Source organism: Podarcis muralis, chromosome 11 (genome assembly GCF_964188315.1).
Source record: "Podarcis muralis chromosome 11, rPodMur119.hap1.1, whole genome shotgun sequence".
Lineage (NCBI taxonomy): Eukaryota > Metazoa > Chordata > Lepidosauria > Squamata > Lacertidae > Podarcis > Podarcis muralis.
Window position 1 is genome coordinate 47943898 of NC_135665.1, and position 26432 is coordinate 47970329.

The 26432-nt window shown below is 43.0% G+C and overlaps 1 protein-coding gene across 1 annotated transcript; it reads left to right on the plus strand.

Moving 5' to 3' along the window:
• On the plus strand, window positions 1-26232 carry TTC33 (tetratricopeptide repeat domain 33). Its single transcript, XM_028748220.2, has 5 exons — window positions 1-160; window positions 1345-1574; window positions 14432-14513; window positions 18328-18459; window positions 23915-26232. Exons 2-5 carry the CDS (start codon window positions 1354-1356, stop codon window positions 24269-24271), a joined length of 792 nt encoding a protein of 263 aa, XP_028604053.2. The 5' UTR covers window positions 1-160; window positions 1345-1353; the 3' UTR covers window positions 24272-26232.
• Window positions 26233-26432: the final 200 nt, after the last annotated feature.

A 26432-nucleotide genomic window follows, 5' to 3' on the forward strand; every position in this document is an offset into this window, starting at 1 on the left:
CGCTCTCTAGACCGGAAGTGGACTTCCATAGACACTGGTTTCCCAAACCGGCTGAGCGCGACTACTTCCGATTCTTCCCTCCCCCGCTTCCGGGGAGCTGAAAAAACAGATGTGACCCGGCTCGGACTGTGACAGAGCTGGAGAGGGGAGGGGGCTCCAGGTAAATATCGCCTCCCCTGTTCAGTTGGGTATTATGCCTCCGCTCCTCCCCCTGTATTATTATATTATTATTATTATTATTTATACCCGCCTTTTTCCTTGACAGGGACTCAAGGCGGCTTACGGATAAGAACCGCTAAAAGCATAGGGGGCGCGCGCGGTTTGGGGGCGAGGCGAGGTGTCATTAAAAAAGGCAATTAAACGTGGATAGAATATTCTTAAGGGAGAAATGGCTGCCCGAGCACCTTGTTCTCTGACTCCTGCAGGAGAGAAGCGCCTTCCTAAGTCTTCCATTTTTCGTCTCTGGTTTAGTTTCTGTGAGGGAGGTTGAAGAGGCAGTGGAAGTTTGGAGGTGCAGGCTTCTTTTCACTCACCCCACCCCATAATAGCCATTGCCATTTACTGATACTTCACTGCCACTGTATTGCTGTATTGTAGGGACAGGGCTGGCCCACCCATGAGGTAAGGTGAGGCGACTGCCTTGGGTGGCAGGACCCCCAGGCAATCCCAGTGTTGGTCTTCCTTTCCCTACCCCCTTGTTCCTGATGTAGATATTTCCCTCACCCTTTCAGCCTTTGCTTGGAAGGTGGCCCAAATATCCTTGTAATAGTCACAATTATTATTACATTTGATGGAACCTAGCCTTTGGAATTCCCTCCCATTAATTATTAGATGGGGCAATACCTCTGCTGCCATTATTATTATTATTATTATCATTATCATTATTATCACAGTGATACCTCTGGTTATGTACTTAATTCGTTCCATAGGTCCGTTCTTAACCTGAAACTGTTCTTAACCTGAAGCACCACTTTAGCTAATGGGGCCTCCTGCTGCCGCAGCGCCTCTGCCACATGATTTCTGTTGTCATCCTGAAGCAAAGTTCTTAACCCAAGGTACTATTTCTGGGTTAGCAGAGTCTGTAACCTGAAGCGCATGTAACCCGAGGTACCACTGTATTCCTAATGTTATTATTGATGCCTATTGAAGACCTTCCTCTTTCAACAAGTCTTTAAAGTTTACAAGGCTGATGTGGAAGTCACATCATGGCCAGAATCCATTTGTACAAATCAGTCCCTTTTGAGCAAGTTAACCCCTGTCGCAACTAATTTCAGTTGTCATTTGTTATGGTTTGTGTTAAAACAAAATGGTGCCAATGGTTGAAATTACCTTCTTTTCCAAAAGCTTTCCGAAATGGCTTCCTTTGGGTGGAAGAGGAAGATTGGTGAGAAGGTGTCGAAGGTAACATCTCAGCAATTTGAAGCTCAGGCTGCTGATGAGCAGGATCTTGCCGACAGTGATGAAGCTGAATGGTTCCATGACACTAAAAGAAAAAAGGGGCTTCTCCTGGAAGACTGCGTAGCCAAAAGTAAACATCTGAAGGATGAAGGTGCACTTTTGGCTGAGAATGAAAGGTAAAGATGATGGTTTTTGAAAAATTTAAATCTTATGATGGATTTTTCCAGGTGTATAGGTTGTGTTGGCTGGGCAACAAAACTTCCTCTCTGCTGTGTGCCACCTAAATCTGTTCTGAGGGTCCCCCCAACCCTCTGGAGCAGATTTCAGGAGACTGTGGGACCATAGCGGGGAGAGGAGGGGGAAGTTCTATTGTCTATGGTCAAAAAAAAAAGAGTACAGATCTAAAATTTTTTTTTTTTTGCCATGATCTAGTAGTAGTAGTGTTGACTAGCCACTAGATGGTGGTAAAGACCTCTTTAATACAGTGTTGTCTGAGGATTAGAAATACAGTAGGATCAATTTTAAATCTATTTCTTGAATAACGAGATCTTTGAAAAGAATAGAAAGTCATCGAGATAGGTGGCCTAGAAATAAACTGAGAGATTTATTTTAGCCGCTGTGGATACATTACTGACCTATATTCTAACCTCACTTAATGGAGTTCACACATGTAACCTGAGACTTCTACACAGAAATCATCGCTGCACTTCCCTCTTCAAGGCCTTCCTGGTTCTAGGAGACAGTGGGGTGGGAGATGGTGGGGATTCAACCAACCCACCCCTTGGAAGATCACCTTCTTCCTCCACTTCTAACACGTCCTGTGCCCTCGATTATGTCTCTGACTGCTCAGACCCTTCCCCTTCCCCCCATCTTGCTTCCTGCTTTGCGGGCGGCACCAAACTCCATAAATTGCTGGCCTCTCTCCTGGGTCAGCCTTCTGCCCCCTCTGCCTCCATCACACACCCATCAGAGCCCTGCCAGGACTTCTCTCTAACACCCATGGGCAGGGAATTCCAACGTGTATGTGTGGCCACGCTGAAAGATTGATTTCTTGCAAATGTGGAATTAATATTATGCGGCATTTGTAAAATGCCAGATCCTTAAATCTATGTGGTCAGGTGGGCACAGATGGGGTGAGGCAGCCCTAAGCCGTTGAGGGCTTTATATATCTATAGGAACACTTTAAATTTGTCCCAATAACATATAGTGTACATCTCTGAGCAAGTTACAGATAGGTAGCCATGTTGGTCTGCCATAGTCAAAACAAAAAAAATTCCTTCCAGTAGCACCTTAAAAACCAACTAAGTTAGTTCTTGGTATGAGCTTTCGTGTGCATGCACACTTCTCTGAGCAAGACCATCTTGTCAGTGATCATGCTGCAGCATGGTGTGCTAACCATGGCTTTCAGACTAAGCTCAATGGAAACCCCACATATAGTGTGTTGCAGTAATTGTTGGGCTATTGATAGACATAAACGCTGTTAACAGCTTTGCTTCCTGTGTACTTTATTGCTGCTCAGGTTATTAAAAAATTATCATGGAGGTCAGAGCTGTTTAACATTATGCAATCAGTTTGTATTTGATATAGGAACAGCGCAAAGAACTTCATTTTTCTTGAGATCTGAAGCCATTATGGTTGCTAATTCCAAGCACGTGTTTCCTTCCGTAGAATGTTATGATACCAATAAAACATTATCTCTTGGCTTAAAGGTACATTAGATGCCGGATCATTTGAGAGTAACGAAATTATGTTCTTTCCTGGATACCAATTACTTTTAAATGTGGGGAACATTGACAGAGTACAAAGTTGTTAGAGTTGCTTAATCAGTTGAGGAAGCTGACACTTCTTGCACAAGTGTAATATGAAAATGTGATATGAACCAAATAATCTCGGGAGAAACGTACTTGCTGTTTAATAGCACATAATAATGTTATGCAGTTAAGAATATGGCATGCAGTTGCATGCAGGCTTAAGCGTAGTTTAAGTTGCAATTTCAATAGGATACTGTGACTTGGATCCCAAGTGGTTAAAGCAATCTGGGCAAGCCACTCATTAGAAGAAATGTTACTCTGCTTCAGAAAGCAGAGCCCTTGTGTCAGGTTTTGCTCCTATCTACTCCGCTATATGTTGGAGAACTTTCTCTCCTGTCCAACCCCACTTCATTGGCTGCTGTTTGAAGGAAAAGGTTGATGATATCTGGAGAAGAGAATGCCATACTACTTTCTACAGAAGATGGGAGTAGATTTAAGATGGAGTGCCATTTTGAGTGATTATTCAGACCTTGTGATCTGCAGAAGCAGGGAGAACAGGCCTGTTAGATTGTTGTATGCAAAGAATACCAAACTGGGCCAGCCCACAAGGATAAGATTGGAGCAGTACCGTAGTCATACATTTGCCTAGAAGGAATCCCATTGAACATATTGGGCTTTGCTTTTGAATACACATAATTCTGGAGATTCTACAAGCCGTACAAGAAATCTCATTTCACTGTAATTTGTAGAGCAATCAAAGGTTTCCATCAGAATAATTTATGGATTTATCTTTTCTGATTTTAATAGCTTTCATTATCAGAATGAAACTTGAGTTCAAAATATCAGGCTTTGGACATTAAGAAAAGTTTTTATTTAGTGTGCTTACAGGAAAACATGGAGCACTTTTAGAAACAACTTGAACATCCTCCACACATCAGCATTTAGGTTTGCACAGATTGTTGCAATGGTAACATATATTTATATACATTTTTTTTATTTTGCTTAGTTACCAAAATATTTTATTTTATCCCCCCGTGTGTATGTAAATCTCTCACACACAAAAAGTGCCTTGTGTCTTGTAGAGATTTTTGTTCTTGGAGACTGAAGAGGTAAAAACTTTACTATGTGATTTTTACCAATTGTGTAGACTCTTTCTTTCTTTCTTTCTTTCTTTCTTTCTTTCTTTCTTTCTTTCTTGTTCATTTACATCTCATTCCATAAAAACACAGCATTAGCAATACCAACAAAGAGCAGTGATGTACAGATTTTTGCATATGTTCTAAGTCAGCTGTACAGTATCCATATTAATCATAATGCTTTTTGGACCCTTGTTTCTTTTGAATAGCAGCCCACCTTCTACCTCATGGCAAACATGGGGAGTTGCTGTTGTTGTTGTGTAAGTGATAGGGCGTAAGGATGGTAGTTTCAGGCATTAAAAATCTGTAAGCCTGTAAACTGTAAAACCTGCAAATTCTTTCTATGGCATAAAATGGGGAGACTGCACAACCTTTGGCGCTAACATCACTGGAGCCCACTAAGCTAGTACATTATTTCTGAAGGCAAACCTGGATATTATACATGGCCTGTTACATGTCCAGACAATGCTTGTAAGTGTTTGGGAATTGTTTCCTATACTAGATGATGAGGGATCCCGTCACCTAAGATGTTTCAGAGCAGCACTTGATTAATGAACAGTAATTGTTCATTAGGAGACTCAACCCCCTGATTATTATGGTGATAACAAGTCTTGGTTGTTTCCAGCTTCCGTGATTCCAAGGAAGAGTAAGAATGAGCTCATGCGGTGGGTCCCCAAAGAGCATTTGTCCAGGGTAATAAAGCACAAATGCAACAATTGCTTCTAAGTAGAAATGAAATGCACTTGCAGTGCTACTGGTTACCATGGCAGTAGCAGAATATAGTCGGGGGGAAATACCTTCTGGGAACTAAACTATTAAATGTATACAAAAGAGATGAAGGGTGGGACATTTATTTGCGGCTCACCTTTGCAAAGCAGCTTTCCCTGCCCCCAGCTATTAAAAGTTCTTGAAATCAAGAATGAGCCATCTCTCTTTTCAGGAGAAATTAAATGGCCAAATCCTCTGTACAGAAGTAGAAGTCATTGAATCGCACACAGCTTTAAATTGCATGATGATACCCAAGAGAACCATCGTTAGTGAACGGGAAATGAGCTAAGTGGGAGTGGGGGCATATGTATCTTTCAGAAAGAAGTGTGTGTCATTGTCCAGAGAAAGCCAGGTCCCCCCCCCATACTACGCTTTAGTCTAAACCAATATAAGTTTCACAGCTTTTCTGCAGGGCCCTGTGGATAGAATTCAGGGTCTAGGGCAGAGGCTCTCAAATTATAGTCCACAGACCCCTGGTGGTCTGCCAGCTCCATTCAAGTGATCTGTGGAAAGATTGTGGAGCAATCAGGAGTGTCTGTCCCCATAGGTGGAAGGGGAGGGGCTGTACCTTAGTGGCAGAGCACCTGCTTTGCATGCAGAAGGTCTCAGGTTCAGTTCCTGGCACCTTAAGCTGGGTGGGGAGAAACACCTTTCTGAAACCTTGGAGACCCTCTACTAATCAGTGTGAATCATCCTGCGCCAGATGGACCCAGTAATCTGACTCTGGACGAGAAAGCATCCTATCTGTGTTGGGCCTTGCATTTGAATCTTCTTCCTTTTTCAGACAATAGAGGCCATTGTTGTGACTGTAGCCAGAGTTACGCCATCAATATTGGGTTCAAAGACATGGATTATTTGGGATATAAATTCATCTTTTCAGGATTTTCTGATTTTTCTTTGTTTCTGTTTTGATCCAGTCCATTTCAGCAGTTACTATGATATCTCTGGACTTGTTCTTACAAGGTTCTCCCATGCATAAGGCTGGTTTTCATGTGACAAGTGCCTCCTCTCATAATATGTTTGATAGTGTTGTTTTCTGCACAGACTCCATTTGTGAGTTGCAGCTCTTGTCTTCTGATAGATGGGTTCATTGTCATTGTGATTCAGTAATAAATAGGAGAAACTAGGTTTTGAACCCTCCCTTTGACCATGGGTCTATATCCTTGATTTCCCTACTCCTCTCTTACATCTGCCAGTGACATGAAAACTTCTTTAAAACACCAAATATTATAGATTCCCGATGTGTTAATGCATGTGTAGACAGTAGCCTTTTAAAATATGGAGCAGTTTCCATTCAGATTAAAATACTGTTCAGGATAGACTAATGACATTCAGTGAAAGACAGTTTTTATTTATTTAGAATGCTTACATTCTGCTGTATAGCTCCATGAGACTCCATATAGTCAAGCATCATTAATTTAATTGTAACTTGCTTTCCAAACAAGTGTGTTTAGGATTGTTGTGTGCCTGTTGCCGTATTGTAGCATCATTGCATCATTAGATTTATTGCAACTTATTGTCCATTGTGTATTATAACAGACCTGCAAAAGTGGTGACATCATTTGTGATATAATCTAGCTATGCTGTATCACAATCTGTTTCTGAAATACATGTTTATATATTTCTAATTTTTGTACTACTTTTGTATATGCTTTATGGGGTTTTTTCTTGTTCCTTAAACAAATAAACAAAAAAACATTGCCAGGCCATTTTTAATCAACTGCCACCAACAGCTTAGAAATGGAAGGTGCAGGACGGATATCAAATCAAAGCAATAAAACTGCCTTTCCTTAGTCCACACAATGTGGGTTGAAACCCCATTTCCACCCATAAGCATGCACTGAAAAGATTAGTCTCCATCCCTTTACTTCTTCTTTTTTACCCTCCTCATTTGTGAGGTCAAAAAACACATACCCTGATGTGTTAAATGATCTTGAGTTCACACCCTTTAAGAGAGGCCTTTTTCCTGTCCACAACTGAATATGAACAAAGTACCAAGACTTAAAGGTAAAGGGACCCCTGACGGTTAAGTCCAGTCGTGGACAACTGGGGTTGCAACGCTCATTACTCTTTACTGGCCGAGGGAGCCAGTCTTTGTCCGCAGGCAGCTTCCGGGTCATGTGGCCAACATGACAAAGCCGCTTTTGGCGAACCAGAGCAGTGCATGGAAACGCAGTTTACCTTCCCGCCGGAGCGGTACCTATTTATCTACTTAAACTTTGACGTGTTTTTGAACTGTGAGGTTGGCAGGAGCTGGGAACCGAACAATGGGAGCTCATCCCATTGCGGGGATTCGAACCGCCGACCTTCTGATCAGCAAGCCCTAAGCTCTGTGGTTTAGACCACAGCACCACCCGCGTCCCAAGACTTAGCTGTCCATTATTTCAGCCAAGAGACGCCTCCAACAGCACTGTGTTTCTCAGAATCACAGTTCACCCCCGCTGTAATAAGTAATTGTGATTCAGATGGAAGAATGCTGCCAGCTAAATCAGCAGTACCACGTCCTGTCACTTTTGGAACCATTTTTTTTGCTGGTGTTTCGTTTTTGTGGTGTGGCCACAGGCCATTCATTCACTGATGTATATAATCAATGGCCAATTAAAAAGATAAGCCCCTTCAGTAAAAAAATCTTTTCTCCAAGTCCTGCAGTGTCTCTGTGTTTTATAGAAGGAAATCTGGCTAGATCATTCTCAGAGGTCCTTTTAAAAAAAGAAATGAGTAACAAAAAGGCGAACCTATGATTTGTGAGAGATAAAAGGAAGAAAACAGCTTCCTTTTCACGGGGGTCTTTTATCCTGTTCTCTTTCAACCTTTGACATGCTAACTATGAATGTCTTGGTCTGGTTTTGCCAGGAAACCTCATTCCGCCCCACCCCCACCCCCGACGCCCACAGACATTGTCAGGTCGGACATCTGCAATTCGATATCTCCTGAGATCTCCTTGTTTATAAATGTTCTGAGAGTAGATTTGACTTGTATGGAAATAATATTGCTCTTCTTATCGACCTGGGAAGGTTGTACCAGGATATTCTTATCGGGTAGCAGATACTATGACGAGTTTAAGAGTGATAAACTTCACACAATGTTCTTTGACCCGGCTTTTCATTAATTTATTGTGTGCCTATACATGAGAGTATTGGACATGGAGATTATACTGCAGTTTCTTTGTCAGATAGAAATATAGCAGCACTAGTTTGAAACAGAAAAACAATAGTTCCCTTTAACAAGCGGGACAGGGCAAGCTACTTCCTTTGGATGCTGTTGACACAAGCCCTGCAATGATGTCAGGATTGGCTTTAGATTTGCAGACTCGAAAGAGGAGGAGGGGCAAAAAACAGAAGGCGGGGCCTGAATAGTTGGAACCTTACTGGCTCCTCCCCCCAACTTTCCTATGTGTGGAGCAGAGAGCCCAGTGGAATCTGGTAAAGGTTTGAAGCAGCTATGGGGCGGCAGGGAGGAACTGGAGGTGTCAATAACTTAACAGGAGCCCAAACAAGGGGGTGCAGTCTTGTCACCTAGAATCAGGTGCCACCTTTGCAGATGGGGCAGACTACGTGAAGGAACATGGATTTGTTATTCCAACATTCCCACAAGGCGAGCGAGTGCACCACACCTTGGTGGGTGGGGCATGGGAAACTTATTGGGACAGCTTTGTTGTCTCTGTCCAGTTCTGAACTTTTTGCCCTGCTCCTGAACTCCTGAAGCATGGCTCCTGAGCCTTGTGCCTGTTGCTGAGCCTTTACCATTATTTGCTTGCATAAAGATCTCTTTCTTACTTACAAGAGCTTTTATGTGTGTATTTGGGGGCGGGAGACAGGGCACTATGACTGGCCAACTTCTTAACAATGTGGTACAGAGCCAAGTTCGCCATCTACAGTTGTTTGAGTTCTCTCAGAGGTGGCTGTTGTGCCTATGGAGTTTCCTCCCATCTGCGGAGCATCAGACCAGGTGTTCAAAGCAGGTATACTAAATGTCTGAAACGGGGAGTATATCTCTTTTTTCTGCTGGATTTTTGCTGTTTTGTTGCTCTACTACTATTATTTTACTTTTATTGTTTTATAACTTGGCAGTTTCAGTTTGGAAAACAAAAGCAGATTACAAATTTTCTAAATAAATAAAGCAAACCTTTGTGCCTACAGTGGCTCCCAACATCTTAAGGCTCACCAAAGCCTGAACTTTGGAAGAGTGGAAGAAATGTTTTCAGTTCTTAGTGATACAGTGGTACCTCTGGTTATGTACTTAATTCATTCCGGAGGTCCGTTCTTAACCTGAAACTGTTCTTAACCTGAGGTACCACCTTAGCTAATGGGGCCTTCTGCTGCTGCACCGCCGCTGCACGATTTCTGTTCTCATCCTGAAGCAAAGTTCTTAACCCGATGTACTATTTCTGGGTTAGCGGAGTCTGTAACCTGAAGCGTATGTAACCTGAAGCGTATGTAACCCGAGGTACCACTGTAATAGCATAATATTTTAGATATTTGGTCTACTTTATTTTAGTTTACTTTAGAAGTTCTTTGTAATAAAAAAGTGGCATAAAAACAAAATATTCAAAGTGGTTTGAAAGAAATCTTCAAAATTCCAGCAGTACCAAAGACTCCCAGGCAACTATGATTTAGTTGGAGTGTGTTTGACCCCCCCCCCAAGGGAATATATCAGAGATCATTGTTATGTTTATCACAGTTGTTGCTATAAACATAAAGTGTTATGTAGATGAATCATAATTATATAAGGTAATATATCAGCTACATCAATATAACCGACTAAAACATAATATGTAGTCCAGTGTGCGCTCATGGAATTCTTACTGCAATATTAGGTCCATGGAATTATGTGTAAATGGTTTGAAATGTTTGACGCCGCTGGAGTTAAGTAGATTGCCTGTATATTTATAAGCACGAGAACTTCAGGCATTCCAGATATAGTCTCCAGAGATGTCTGTTTATCTGCTACCTTACTTTAAAGAAAGAAGATTAATATTGTGTATCTTAAAATTTAGCAAAAATGCTGTCTGATCTGTGTTTTTTAGTCTGCTTCCTGTTGGCAGTGTTCCACCATGAATGCTGATGTGTGCACTGAAGGCTCCAAATTCCCTCAAACATTTTCCAACAATAGGTCTGAGTATGTTTCAGAACTGCAGTCTGCCTTGGTTTTTCAAGATTTGGGTTATCTGTTGAGCTGAGAAGAAGTGGGAGTTGCTTTTGCTATGCTCTTTGTCATCCATCCATGACTATCAGTTGTGATGGCATCACACTGTTTCTCATACCAGACCAGCGTTCGAAATTCACCAGGCGCAAGGCTTGTGACTAAGTGATGGTACTCGGGTGCCAGGATGCCACTTGACATCTTTACCATCTGGAGGTGCATGCCTAGCAACACATCCTGTAGAATTCTATCTGTTATATTTTATCTGCGCAGTGCAGTCGGAATGAATTTCAGGAACCAAAAAATTGTATTGAAAAATACAGCTTTCAAGCCGTCTAGTCCAAAAATGGCAACTAGACATTCTGTTTAGTTGACTACAACCCTGGTTAAAGGAGCCAATTGACGCCTATATATCTGAGTTTATAACACTATGTCAAACACAGTATGCCTCTAAATACCAGTAGCTGGGGATCATGAGTGGGAGAGTGTTGTTCTTGTGTCCTGCTTGTGGCCTTCCGACAAGCATATGGTTGGCTACTGTGAGAACAAACTGCTAGACTAGCCAGGCCTGTGACTGGATCCAGCAAAGCTATGTTTTCATGCATCCACAAATCTTAATGGACAAGTTGCTGTTTGTGTGTGTGTGTGTGTGTGTGTGTGAGAGAGAGAGAGAGAGAGAGAGAGAGAGAGAGAGAGAGAGAAATTGGCCTTTAGAGAGAGTTTTTCAGGCTTCTAATTTTCCAGCTTGCTGGTAGAGGTGGTAATTGGTTCTTATTCACAAGGAAATGTTATTTAATGTTTCCTTTTATGTAAGAGCAAAGCCAATTAATGCCCTTTTCATAACCTTCTCATACTACTTCCTTTCAAAGGAGTCTGAATTCATCTGTGCACATCACAGAGGTAACATTAAAAAACTCAGTGCAGATGGAAGGACCTGTTTCTGGATGAGATGAGGCTGGCGTGGAGAGGAGCTTCATGTGTCCTTTGGCTTCTGATATTATCTTTGTGGCCTGGGAAGCAGCAGCACTTCAAAGATGACTTGAGTTGCTTCCATAGATAGCAGGAGATAACTGGCACAGTTCCCCCCTTGCTGCCTTCTCTTTTCATGTGGGGCTAGAACAGTGTTGACATGAGGTTCGCTTCAGTCGCACAATTTCTCCTTGTGTATGTGTGAGGTCCCTCAGCCTGTTTCCTTGATCTTAAGCAACAAAATGGAGACGTAACCCACTTTCATTTCTCTGCTGCCATGTGGTGATTTCTGGATCTGGTAGTGAGCAGATGGTAATGTTACAGAGGCATGGAGATGGTACAGTGGTACCTCTGGTTGCGAACGAGATCCGTTCCGGAGGCCCATTCACAACATGAAAAGAGCGCAACCCGCAGCGGTGCATCTGCGCACATGCGGGTTGCAATTCGCTGCTTCTGTGCATGCACATGACGTCATTTTGCGCTTCTGCACATGCGCGAGCAGCGAAACCCGGAAATAACCCTCTCCAGCACTTCGGGTCGCCGCGAGACGTAACCTGAAAGAACCTAACATGAAGTGGACGTAACATGAGGTATGACTGTATTGTGGAACCTAAAGGGTCTTTCCCCTGAACTTTTCCACCATTGTGATCAGGAGATGTTCCATTAGAAAGCAGAAATAAAGCGAACCCGCCAACGTTTCTTGGTAAAGTGTGCCTTTAGCACCCCGGGAACAAGCATAAAGGAAAATGCTATTGTATTATAGATTTAAAGGCCATTGTGATACCATCGGCAAATAAACCAATCCTCTCCCATCACCCTCTTCCTCTAAATAACAAGTTGGGCAATGATGTAGGTCTCACAAACCTCTCTGCTAGTTCTACATAATGACTGAGATGTGAAGAGTCATTGTGTGCATATGAAGCAAAATAGTTGCATTCACCATTAGACATGTTTGCCCCATTATGGGTGAACCATGCTTGAAATTTAGGGTTAGAAAAGATAGCTTAAACCTTTCCTTACTTTTTGATGCCAGTTTTATTTTTTATTTTTCGCAGTGTTTGATATGCTTTGGAATTGCAAAATATGTGGGGACAGGGCTGAGCCCCCCCCCCCAATCTTCAAAGCCTTCCTGCAGTGGCAGCAGGCCTCCTCCCAATGCTCATGATATCACATGTGTGATGTCATAACACGATGAGCCCCAATGTTGGGCAGAACTCGGTGCCTCGCTGAGGTGCCAAGGGTTTTCAAAACCCTATTTTTATCATATGATTGGGAGGCAGCAGGGAAAGGAGGAGATGCTATGTCAAATTCCTTTCACAGCCCTAGGTTCCACATCATTTGTGTTGGCAAAATGTTTGAAGCCTCTGTAGTAGCCTCTAGACCCAAAAGTTTCAGATTCTGACCTGGGAAGGGCAGCACTTCATTCATTGTGCTGAATTTGTCCCTGTTAAAAAGTGTATGCAAATATTTTTTTCCCTATTCATGGAAAAATATGTTGTCTTCTTGCTCGGCATGGATTATGGCCTGCATTTTTTCATTCATTTTGCTGACTTTATAAGCCCCCAAAGAGTTTAACTTTTATTACAGCTCAAAAGTCATGGTTTTAATCAGCCATTGCCCTGACAATTTTGCAGCCTTGTGGTGTTTGTTTGTTCTCCAGATATTTTCAGTAGCACGTCCAACATTCAGTTCTCTACGTGTTCTGTCCTTTTTTTAAAAAAAGAATATCTGTTTTTCCTGTGGTTTTTTTCTTTCTTTAAAAATAATTGCAAGATTGCATGTTTTACGTTTGAATGTGATATATGATTGTGAGGTAGCTGTTAATAAAAAATGTAAAAGTCGTACAATTCTGTAAAAAAACATACTTTCAAAATAGAAAACTCACTTTATAATGCATTGTATACCTCTCATGAAACTGTATAATTATTCATTTTGTAAGGTTTTTCCTTCCATTTAAAGTAAACAGCACTTGTGGAATGTTAAGATGGGCTATAAATTAGTTTTTATTTATACAGTTGCTATAGCAAAAAGTTGTATAGGATGCCTTCATAATTTTAAAGGTGGTGCAGTACCACACTAGCACACTTTCGTTGCCAAGTTTTGAAAAGAACTGCCTCATCAAAATATTGTTTCACCATTCTGACTAAACATCAGGAAGAACTTTCTGACAGTTACAGATAGGTAGCCGTGTTGGTCTGCCATAGTCAAAACAAAAAAATTCCTTCCAGTAGCACCTTAAAGACCAACTAAGTTAGTTCTTGGTATGAGCTTTCGTGTGACTATGGCAGACGGAAGTGTGCATGCACATGAAAGCTCATACCAAGAACTAACTTAGTTGGTCTTTAAGGTGCTACTGGAAGGAATTTTTTTGTTTTAACTTTCTGACAGTAAGAGCTGCTTGACAGTGGAACAGACTCCCTCGGAAGGTGGTAGACTCTCCTTCCTTGGACATTTTTAAGCAGAGGTTTGATGGCGAATTGTCACGGATGCTTTAGTTGAGATTCCTGCATTGCAGGGGGTTGGACTAGATGACTCTCAGAGTTCTCTCTGCGATTCTATGATGACAGCTTGAAGCTAACAAAATGCAGTTAAACGATTGCTCACTATTTTTCTCTAGTGCGTATTTCCCTCAGACATAGTCATCCGGATTCTGCTGCCCCTTCTGAGGATGGGGTTTCCAAGGTCCAAAAGAAAGTTTTATTCATCCATTAGGGCTTCTCTGTGCACTTTATCATGTGCATATCTCCACAGGTTCAGATTTTCACACATGAACTAGTTGCTTCAGTTGAAAGGAAGACATGAGCATAGTTGCACGGGGGTTCTGTGCATACACATGAGCAGGGGAACAGTCTGTTATTTTCTGCAACTGACATAGGAGAACTTGCTATTGCATTGACCCCAGGAATTATTATTAAAATTTAATTTAAGAATGGCTAAAACATGTAGAGTAAGCTCCAGATTTGGCTGAGAGGTCACATGCGGAGGCCTACTTTATTCCCACCAGTTACGTGCATCTGTTCAAATGCATACTAAACCATGTTTGGCAAAATACACAATAAGAAATTGAAATTGCGCTGTCTTTTTTTTTTTTTAACCCCCTGTGTCTCATGGGGTGGTGGGATGGAACATTAATTTATATTTGTGAGATGCTTGGAATGAATATCTAGTCAAAGCAATGTTGGTCCCTTAATGAAAAGGTAAGAATACCAGGACTTTGAAACAACCATAAATCTAGTAAGAATGAACTATTGTTTTAACAACTTGCAGGTACCGGGAGGCTATTCAGAAGTGGGATGAAGCACTTCAGTTAACTCCAGAAGATGCTACTCTCTATGAGATGAAATCACAGGTAATGCATGACAGAGCCTCGGCAGAGTAAGAATTTGTGAATTTATTTTTTCTGACCATAGGCCATGATGCAAGTAAAACACAGAGCAGATAGACTTTTAAAAGTAGCCCGCATAGTCTGTACACATTTTTCTGGGTTTATTGCACATGCAGCATCCTCTCTATTCTTATTGTGTGTAGGGCAGGAGGGTGACAGGGACTGGTATGCTGCCAATGTTTCCCTTAGGAGCCAGCTGGATGCATGGCACCTGGTAGTGGCAGGCAGTTGGTTTCTATGCTTAGAGGGGATGGTGGGGCGAGGGGACAGTGGTTCATCAGAATATGATGGCCCTGAGCTGCCTCTTCCTACCTTATTTGCATGGCTGTTTTATCTACAAATGACTCCTCTCACTACTCACAAACTTGGAATAGATCCCTGAGTACACAGGCAGCTTCTTCAATTAATAGCTGGTACCAGCATCGAAGAATCATAGAGTGCAAGATCTTTAAATCTATATATGAGCGCTTTCACAGCCACCTCAACGGAAGCCATGAGACCCTTTTTAACTCCCTGACCACATCTCTTGATGTCTGACCACATCTCGATTGCTCAGGCGATGCTGTATCAACTTTCTGAATCAAGCCAGTGCTCAGCCATAAACATTCTGGCTGCCTCTGTGTCTGCACGGCTTTGGCTCCCGCTCTGTTTTAGTAAACCTGCCAGATGGTGTCATCCTAACCTACTTGTTTGCCCTGCCTGCAGTTTTAATTTATGAAGCATTTGTAATGCGGCAAGTGCTTTTATTGTGTTATCTTTCACCATAACCATGGGAGGCATGTAGCTTTGTCCAAGGGCGCACATATCCAAGTGCAACTCCATACCCACTGAAGCGCATTTTCAGTGCCTGCATCCACACATTATCGTATTCACTGCCTTCTCACTTACCAGTCTCGTCTTGGGGGGAAATAGGTTCCTCGCTCCTGACTTAACAAGACTGTTGGCAACTGCATTAGCATCAATAGAATTTTGAATCAACAGGATAAATATGAATGAGTTGTTTCTCCCAAGCAATATGCCACAATAACATTATTTGTTACTGACAACATTAAGGTGACTGCTTGGTGTGCAGAAGATCAGATATAGAATTGTTGTGTCCAAGGCTGCATCTGTCTCATGGGAGATATAATCGGAAGGCAAAGGTGAAGAATCAGCAAAAAAATTATTGTTGCAGACGGCGAAAGTTTTATTGTAGCTGCTGGTTTCCAATTTTGGCTTTAATGTAGAAGAACTCTGATTCTGAGCTCATTGTTCTGACCTAGATGATGAACAAACAAGTCCTGGGAAGAGCTTCCCACATTCCAGTTTTTACAACCGGCAGTATCCTGCAATTGTTCCCATTTGTTCCCATTTCCCAATGTTTTGTGGGAAGAATTAATACTTGGCAGAGACTTGGATCTACCATACACTCTGCAAACATCCAAATGAAATAGAAGCTTCTGTTAAGTCTTTTCTTCTTGACAGCTGGTACAACGTTCCTGCGCAAGTCCTCTTTGGACAAGATGAGCAAACAAAATGAGCCTGAGTGAAAGCGACAGGGAATCTGATAGGGTTCGCTTCTTTCCTCATTGCTAAATGAGACCAGAACTTTCCAGAAACAAATGGTTGAACCCAATTAGGACATTGTGGTCCCTCATTGAACTTCCTGTTCCTCTCCTCCCCCTGTACACCTATATTTGCTCCAGAGGGTATGGGGAATGACTTAATTGGATAGAACTCAAGGTCTGGTAGTTACTGGGGAGATATAGTGTTTTTGTGTGAGATGGAAATTATATATCCATGTTGATAACAATCCTAAATATTCAAAAATTTAAAAGCTAGGCATATTGTAGAACTTGAGTAATGGAGTAGTTTGTCTAAAATTAGGACTATGAGTTCAACCAATCAATCCTGATGAAACAGAGGATGTTGTCTTGTAGACCCAGGAGCTTAATCCTAATACTTGTGAGGACTAGCTAATTCTCGGACCACGGTATCATCCATAACATTATATATGATCTACAGTGGTACCTCCAGTTACGAACTTAATTCATTCCGGAGGTCCATTCTTAAGCCGAAACCATTCTTAACATGAGGCACGCTTTCGCTAATGGGGCCTCCCGCTGCTACGTGACTGGTGCGCGACTTCGCTTGCATCCTGGGGCAAAGTTTGCAACTAGGGGCATCTACTTCCGGGTTAGCGGAGCTCGTTACCCAAAGCATTCGTAAGGCGGACAGTACGTAACGCGAGGTTCCACTGTATTGTACAATACTGGTGATCATTCTTGACCTCAGCATGCAGATTTCTTTGGCCAGCATTCTTAAGCTCAGTGAGTTTGATTGAAGATTCCAGATTTGATTTTGAGAGAAATCGTTAAGATAGGCAGTAAGCAACCAGCTTCCTCAGGGGCAAAAGTAGCCCTTAGACAAGTATCCATTTGATCTTCAAGTTGCTAACTTAGAGGCAGGAGAGATATGTTTAAGGTTGTGGTGGTTGTGGCAACAGGACTTGCACTCAGATTTAAGGGCTGGGGACTGAGGGGCTGACCTTCTGCCTCCTTTGTTTTTGTTGACTGTGATGTAGATTTCCGTATGGTTGTCTTGCATTCAAATTTCGTTTTAACTGAGCATATCTTTAAGATGTACAGTATAATAAATTTTTTTTAAAAAAAATCTTTTTAAAAAAAACAACTCCTGGGACCCATTTAATATCTGCTTTATTCCATTTTAGTCTTCATTAACCATTCATATGCTGTCAGCCATGTGTTCAGTGCAAGAGAAGCAAGGGTTGAGATTGCCCTGTTAATTATCTTGAATATACTGATAATTTTTGGTTCTTTCCTCCAGGCTTTATCCAATTTCCTCTGGGTAGGTGGTTCATTCTGATAGTCCCTTGTTCAGGCTAAATACAGAGTTCTCTGTGAGTGGTGGTCATTGGAATCCCAACTGGTATTTGCATGGGAATGAGTTTGGGTTTACGTTGTTTACAAAACTGGTTGATGAAGCGGATTGTCAAACTGACTACCGTGTTGCTGTTTAAGAGAGCATTTAGAACAAGAGCAAATTGCATAAGTATGACTCCATTTATGTGCTTTTAAAAATCAGTGCAGTTCAGAGTCAACCCTTTTCCCTGTGGCGCAGTGGGCCAGTGCATCTTACTGAACCAGAAACTTGGTGCTTCAAGCCCACTCAGGGATGGCTGGGAGCAGGATTCCTGCATTGCAGGAGGTTGGGCTAGATGAGCCTTGGGGTACCTTCAAACTCTAAAATTCTAGGATTCTGTGACAGTTCTTTTGGAGGTAACTACCTAGCTCATAAGGGACACGGGTGGCGCTGTGGGTTAAACCACAGAGCCTAGGGCTTGCCGATCAGAAGGTTGGCGGTTCGAATCCCCACGACGGGGTGAGCTCCCGTTGCTCGGTCCCTGCTCCTGCCAACCTAGCAGTTTGAAAGCAAGTAGATAAATAGGTACCGCTCCAGCGGGAAGGTAAACAGCGTTTCTGTGCGCTGCTCTGGTCCGCCAGAAGCGGCTTAGTCATGCTGGCCACATGACCAAGAAGCTGTACGCCGGCTCCCTCGGCCAATAAAGCGAGATGAGCGCCGCAACCCCAGAGTCGGCCACAACTGGACCTAATGGTCAGGGGTCCCTTTACCTTCTACCTAGCTCATAACTGACTCCAGAACCATCTACATTGCAAGCCCTCTGCATACTCGCCTTTTGGACTCTTTTTGTGGGGTTTTTTTTTTGCAATATAATTGGTTAGTTTATGGTTTGTTCTGTTGTGTATCTCCTTACTAGGTGCTGATGTCTCTGCATGAAATGTTCCCTGCAGTGCATGCTGCAGAAATGGCTGTCCAAAGAGATCCCCATTCTTGGGAGGCATGGCAAACTTTGGGACGTGCCCAGCTTGGATTAGGAGAAATCACACTGGTAAGTATGAAAAAGGAGAAAGGCTCATCTTCCACTCCAAATTGTTTACAGACATACAGCTATATCTTGCTGTGGCCTTCACAGTGCATGAAATCATCTTTAAACTTCCTTAGATCAGAATGCCAGATATCCCAAAGAGAACAATAAAAAACTTTAAAAGCAAGCAAGTTGAGAACTATAGATAGATGATTCCACTAATCAGCCTTGGGCGACAATGGAGAGGGCTTTTGATGTTTTTGATGAAATGTAGCAATTTTTCTCATTTTTATAAATAGCCAAAAGCTTTTGGGACAAAGGCTGCCTTTATGGGAGAATTCAAAAAACAATCCCAGAGTTCTCTGCTGATCATCTATTTGAAAAGTAATAAGAAAATATCCCTTGTGTTTCAAAGAAGCACTTTGCTTCAGTGTAATGTATGCATTATTCGAAGAAATGGATGCTATTTGTTCTGCCATTTGTCAGGCAAGCAGAACAAAGGAAATTTTATTTGTTTCAGCAACTTGGAAATTATCCGAAATAAAAATGCTTTCTCAAAATACGTCAGACCTGTTCTTGGAACAGATAGAGATCAGCTTCAGCATCTTGTGATTTTTATACTAATATCGTTGACGAACCCTTTTGGATGTTTTTGTTTGGGGGGGGAAGCTACTCAGGTTAGAAAGAAACAGATGTAAAGGCAGTCCTCTTATTTGCATTGGCTCTGCTGTAGTAGAGCTAAAGGAAGAAGTGTGAAAGTAGGCCAAAAGAAAAAGTCAGCATAAACCAGGAAGTTGAATAGCATCTTCACATCAGTTTGAGTGCAGTTCCCTAGCAGCAGATTTGGAACATGATAACATGAGGGATTCCTAGTCAAGTTATGATTTTCAACTATTATCATTATTAATATATATTGGATGTTAAGTATCGTTTTCTTGTCCCACACTGGATCTCACTGAGAAGGAGGAGGCAAGGCAAGGCAAGGATGGTCAAAAGTTGCAGTACCATGGATAGCTCCAAGTGAGCCACTCGCTGAGGTTGAGACTAAACTGAGACCCTTTAAACCACATTATCTGCACTGCCTCATTTGAGCTCCACCCTTTAAAGGGCCAACCCTCAGGTCTAAAGACTAACCATCCTCCTTCTTTCCATAGCCTCCCTCCCAGTGTGTCCTCTGCCCTGCAGGGACTAGTGAAGTGTGATGAAGAGGCGTGTGGTGGCATGGGAAAGTTCCAATTTGGGTCTAAACCCTAGCCCTACAGCCCCTGTTGGTCCAGGAGTTTCCTGCCTGATAGTCTTAGGTGCAGTGCTCTCCTGATCTCCAGCAGCTGGTTCAGAGTCTTGAACTTGATCCATTTGCCTGGCTGGTGACTCTGGATTCAGAAACCTTTAATTTCCCATGCCATACAATATTTCACAGGTGAAAATAGGCACACCGGCATAAGAGTCAAATTCGATGCCCTGGCTTGATGCCCAAACCACACATACACATTACATGTTGCAAAGATACCGCAGGAAAACATAATTGTCTTAAAATCTGTTGTCTGTGCACAAAGGGGACTGTCTTACTATCTATAAGCAAGCTGGATAGCTCAGTTGGTTGGAGTGTGGTGCTGATAATGCCAAGGTTGCGAGTTTGATCACTGTATGGCACAAGTTGCATATTCCTGCATTGCAGGGGGTTGAACTAAGATGATCCTCAGGGTTCCTTCCAGCTCTACAATTCTGTGGTTCTGTATTTGTAAATATAAATGAAAACTCTGAAGGGTGTGTGTGCGTGTGTAAAAATAATAATGATTCAGATCAAATGTGCATGTTGTCAAGTTTTGCTAATCTGACAGCATGATAAAACTAATCATACTGATTGGGGGATGAGAGATTACGACAACGAAGTAACATAGAGAACAGAAAAATTGCTTGGCCGTATTACCATTGTACAGTGGTGCCTCGCAAGACGAAATTAATTCGTTCCGCAAGTCTCTTCGTCTTGCGGTTTTTTCGTCTTGCGATGCACGGTTTCCCATAGGAATGCATTGAAAATCAATTAATGCGTTCCTAGGGAAACCGCCTTCAGACCAGGTCCGGGGACAGTCTGTCCCCCGACCTCTTCTGAAGGCTGGGGGGGGGGGACAAGGGCTTTTCTTCCCACTGCCAGCCTTCAGAAGGCTGTTCTGAAGGCTGGCGGTGGGAAGAAAAGCCCTTCTTCCCACCTCCCGCCCCGCAAGCTCCGGGGACAGGAGGGCTTTGCTGCCGACCGCCAGCATTTTAAAAGCCCCTGCTGTCCCGGGGCGATTTTAAAATGCTGGCGGGCGGGAGCGAAGTCTCCGCTGCCCCGAGGAGATTTTAAAATGCTGGGGGTCGGCAGCGAACGCTTCGCTCCCGCCCGCCAGCATTTTAAGATCGCCCGGGGCAGCGGAGAAGTCTCCTCTGTCCCGGGAAGGCAGGCGGGGGGAGCAAAGACTTTTGCCCCCGCCTGCCTTCAGAAGAGGTCCAGGACCTCGTTCCGATGCCCGGCGGCGGGGTGAGAGGTTCCCGCCCCCCCGCCCCGCTTCGGAGCAGCGTTCCGAAGCGGGGCGGCTGGGGCAGGTGTTCCCGCCCCCCCGCCCCGCTTCGGAGCAGCGTTCCGAAGCGGGGCGGTGGGGGCAGGTGTTCCCGCCCCCCCGCCCCGCTTCGGAGCAGCGTTCCGAAGCGGGGCGGCTGGGGCAGGTGTTCCCGCCCCCCCGCCCCGCTTCGGGGCAGCGTTCCGAAGCGGGGCGGCGGGGGCAGGTGTTCCCGCCCCCCCGCCCCGCTTCGGGGCAGCGTTCCGAAGCCGGGCGGTGGGGGCAGGTGTTTCCTCCCCCCCGCCTGGCTTCGGAGCACCGGGAGAAGTGATCTCCCCGCAGCCCCTTGCTTCAAAAGAGGTCCGGGGGCAGCGGGAAGCGCTTCCCGCTGTCCCCGGACCTGGGGCTGCGGGGAGAAGATCGATTCTCCCCGCCGCCCCTTGCTTCAAAAGAGAAGACCCGCTGTCCCCTGGGCAAGCTTCGTTTTGCGAAGCAAGCCCATAGGGAAATTCGTCTTGCGAGGCAACTCGAAAACGAAAAAACCTTTCGTTTTGCGAGTTTTTCGTCTCGCGAGGCGTTCGTCTTGCGGGGTACCACTGTATTGCGGGGAGCCATTTACTGATAGATCTATAGCCACTGTACAGGTTATTCGGGGTCCTGCAGAAGAAATAGTTTACTAAGGTGGGATATAAACATAATAAACGAACAATAATAAACAGTACATTAAATAATCTGAGTTGCAGATGCAAGTAAACATATTGTTGTAAGTGATGCATACAAAGCCATTTAGTAATCAGTCTCCTAGCTCTGTTTACACTGTGCAAAAGACACTCCCTATTGAATACATTCTATGAGGTATCTCTCATGCAGACAGGTGTGGCCATTTGTGTGGAGCCCATCCTCTGACCCAGCCATGCGGGTCACGCACATTTGGAACTGTTGGGGAAATGGTGAGTTGATAGTAGTTCAGCAGAAAGTAGGGGGAGATAGAGCTGCAAGGAGATCGTCTTTCTCCCTATGAAATAGGTAACTAGTGTGACTTCCGATGGATTAGTAGTGCCAAGCAGAGTCCTGGGTGCTCAAACACAGATGTTGCATCAGGCCATGTTATATAGCTTTTCCCTTCCTATATTATTCCTGAAACTGAAAGTGGGTGGTGTGTGTGAGAGAGAGAATTGGCCATTTAATTTTAAGGATTCTAAATTCCATTAAATTATGGCAGGAATGAATTCTGGAACAGATAGCAATTTTACCATTCACGTAGCCAACTGTACTCTGTCTCCCCACCAAATTTGTCTCTCCGTTTTCAACCGTTGGCAAGGATTGCTTTTGCCGCGGCTGGTAAATTTGCAATAAAGCACCTGGCTCTTCTAATTCATTCTTGTAGATACCCTATCAATATAATTTCAGGATTTCTCTCAAAATGATGCCCAGTTTTGATTTTGTAATCAGCCCTTCTCTGTGATGTATCTTAGCTTTCAGGCATTGCCCTGAAACAAAGTTTCTTCATTCTGAAAATTCAGATTTTTACAGGATGTTTTTGGCAGGGGCTAGAGTTAATTGACTCGTGGGAGTCAGGTTATTTAATGCTATGCTAATCCTGTTACATTTTAGCATCCTTGGCTGACTTACATCTGACTATGGAAATGTCCATTTATCCAATAGCAGGCATTAGTCTAGAATGTGCTGTTAGAACAAAGGTGCTTAGCAATACAATTTATAGCCTCATAAAAGCAAATGGTACTTTACTGACCAAGTTATACAGTGACAAACCTATGCCCTGAGGAACTTTTAAAAAAGAAAGAAATCAAAGCGTTCTTGAGTTGTTTTGTAATACTTCGGATATTTTCATATTTACTCACAGTTCCGCAGCCTCTTGATGCTAACAGCTGTTGACTGGTGCTACATTGAAATAATTAAGCTACACTGTTTCAAACATTTGGCGTGTCAAGCATGTTCAGAAACTTGAGTGCTGGCAAGTAGCCTTCAAATGCAAATCCCTGCCGCCCACTTTTCTTCCTTTCTCCCTTGGAAACCAAAGGCAGTTGATCAAGACGAAAAACAAACATGCCATAGTTATTATCTGGGATTCAGCATTTCTTTCACAGAAGTCACAAGGTTCACAGCTCTTTTCTGCTGGGACCAATCCATCTCCATATGGAATGCATATGTTGCAATGACAACTGGGGCAGGAATTAGTTGGCTCTGTTTTTCTGCCTTTGGAGTGACAGAAGGAAAGCTCTGTTATAAGCAGTTCCAATAGCTTTAACAGAGGCCTGTACAATGAAATACCTTCTGTCAATGTCTATGTGTGGAAGCTTCTGAGTCACCAAACAGTATAAATCTGCTAAATGCCAGTGTACCAACATGCAAAACAATGCCTTCTTTATTTTGCGTTGTAAGGAAGTATCCAAAACAGCTGGTGCTTATACCCTAAAACTGGAAGAAGCAGATGCATGTGCAAGATGTGTTTATTTTTGTAATGCATTTTTTAAATTTTTCATTCACCCTTGCTGCTTTATTCAGCTTTTACAGGTAAGAAGTGCAGGTTGTGGTTTCCCTTCTATGATCTGGGAATATAGCAGATTTCAGAATCACAGTCTCACACGAATTCGCAGCTCTCCCATTATTTGCAGCTGACCTTGGGCATCAGCCCTAAGACTTGAATTGCTCTTTATAAATGTGAAGAATTGTTATTACACTTATCCAAAGCCCCCAGTGAGTTTGTGGCAAGGATTTGGCCACATCCCATAAGTTCAGCAGTCAGTTCTGTGGACCCTTACTCTTTGAAAATAATCAGGTTCTGTAACAACTGCTGTTGGCATTTATGAAACATCACCTGTGTTTTACTCAATGATGTGACTTAATCTCTTGAGCCCAGTGTGTCTGTTTCACGTGGGCAAATTCTCACTGTGCTGTGTCCCTGCTCATCATTACAGGCCATCCGAAGTTTCCAGGTTGCCTTGCATATCTGTCCACTAAGCCCTGAACTGTGGAATGAAGATCTGTCTTGGGCGAGGAAATTACAGCAGCAGAAGAAAGCAACCAAAGCTGAGACAGGGATGCAAAGCACGGCATCTCAGGGAGAGACTTCAGAGGAAGCAATCCCGGATTACGATTTTGAAAGTGACGAGATATTAGCGGTGTGTGCAGCCATTGCCGAGAAAGAGAAAGCCACACTGGCCTCTAAAACTGTTGTCATCGTCTCTGCTTCCGGCGAGGTTGAGACCGTAACTGAAAAGAAGGAATGTGCAACAACCACCCCTGACGGTACCGTTTTTATCAAAGCACGGTAAAGGGCACCGACTCTGCTGATTGACAGCTGTGCCTTTGAAATCCTGATTTCCAACTTTCCCCCATGCTGTAGCCTGTTTTTGGATCATCTTGCACTGGAGTTCATCTGCCCCCAACAAGTTAAGCTACAGTAGCTGCAGTTGCTTCACTTTACTTCCTGAACCCCTTGCTACCGATATCTCAAGGAAGGAGAGAAAGGGCCTAAGGGCCACAGCAGTGCCCTGGAAATATGACAGAGCACTATGGAGACAGAGGTGGCTTCTCCTGGACATGTTGGGTTTCCAGAGATGGAGATGATGGTTTTGAGCTGGAAGCTAGGAAAATGTGCATTCCTGGTCCCATAAACAGCCCTTGGTTAGGTTTTCCTCCTCTGCCTTACTTTATTCTTGTCATGAGCAGGAGGGAAAAGGAGGCAGCACCAAAGGGACAGGAACACAAAACAAAGAAAGGGGAAAGGGTGGAGGCCGAGCCTCAAAATGATGCTTAGGAAAAAACCCTTTCGCAGTACGTGGTATGCCAAACATGTTTCAACTTAAAGCCTCTGGCGACAAGATCTGATTTAATCAGATTCCACTGTTACTGCAGCAGTTTATGGTATCAGATGTTGCTTCTGATACAAGATGCTTCAATTCTTTTCTTTTTAAAAAAAATCCAGTTACAGAAGAATTCCCTGTTTGCAGTTGAATGGCTACACGTGAGGAGTACAGGGTGCAAATTGTTCCCTTCCAAGAAACAGGTTTGTTTCTTCACAAAAAGTAGTGCACTATAAAGTAACGGTCAACAGAAGTTTGAAGTACATATATTGTAGTTATGGCTACCCAAATATGTTCATAAACTGGATTGTCCTGCCCATCTGCTTGTTTCCAGGGTGTGGAACAAGTTGGGCACTAGGTTGTGGAAACAACTAGCTTTTACTACTGTAATTTTAAAATGAAATGAAATAGAATCTGCAACGAAACAAGATAAAATGCAATGCCCTCCATAATATTTGCCCTTGTGTTCATGCCATTTGTCCAAGTTGTTGGGTCAGGGTTGATGAAATTCTAGTATATTGAATAAGGTGTATGTGTAAGTGTGCTCTTTTCTGTAAATTTCCTTGTAACTGGGAACCAAATTTCTTTGTAAAGAGATCTGCACCACAGTAGCACTTCTCAGGTCATCCCATGAAATCTTGGTAGCCACGCTTAATTTAAAATTCTTTTAAAAAGCCATTATTAAGAAATTGTTTGACAGTAAAATTTGGAATAAACTCAGTTATACAAACCTGAATTAATAATCTTTTGAATAAGTGCATAACAGGTTGAAAAAAATTGCTTTTGTAAGGTCCATTGATTGTCATAAGATTCATATGAAAGGTTTTTCATATAGTTTCCCACAGATCAATGAAGTCTTCAACTCAAATCACCTTGTTCCCATAATAGTTCCACATTTCTAATTTACCTAGCCATCACTTTAATCCACCTATTCCTGTGCATGATCACTCAGAGTAAGTCACATTGAGTTTAAAGGGACCTATTTCCAAATAAAGATGCATAGGATTGTACCCTATGAGAGACTGGGAACCTGGGAGCTACAGTGAGTTTGCAAAAACGACCTCAGGAGAATCTAAGCTGCTGGTGGTGTCCTTGTTCCTGCCAGCTTGAACATGGAAAGTGTCATCCTGAGTTAATTTAAACTTACCAGAACTTTTTTGTTTCAGTGTTGTGACTTTCATATATGGACCACAGTATGATAGCAAAGAGGATAGAAGATCAAGACTTCCCTCTCAGATATGTAACTTCATCAGATAGTCTCATGAAGAAGTAGCCGTCGGTCACTGTTCTTTAGCTACTGATATTTTATCCATTCTACTGGCTTTATTCGTTTTATCCTAATTTCATATCCCTGATTATGTTTTGCATGCCTAGGTTTGTCACTGAATATTCCTGTGTTGTAATTAAAGTTGGCTTACTATGAGAACGAAGTCTTTGCTTAAAATCTGAGTTGTCATTCAGTAGTCACTGAGTGTTGTGCCCAGGGGTGTGTGTGTGCTCCACACTAAATAAATTATGTATCCAGGCAGTTCTGAACCATGAAGAGCTGAGTTCTATGATGTAAATATGCAAAACTACTTACGTTTTGCCTGCTTAGTTTGGCTTAGCCTGCCCCTCCACACCTGAGCCT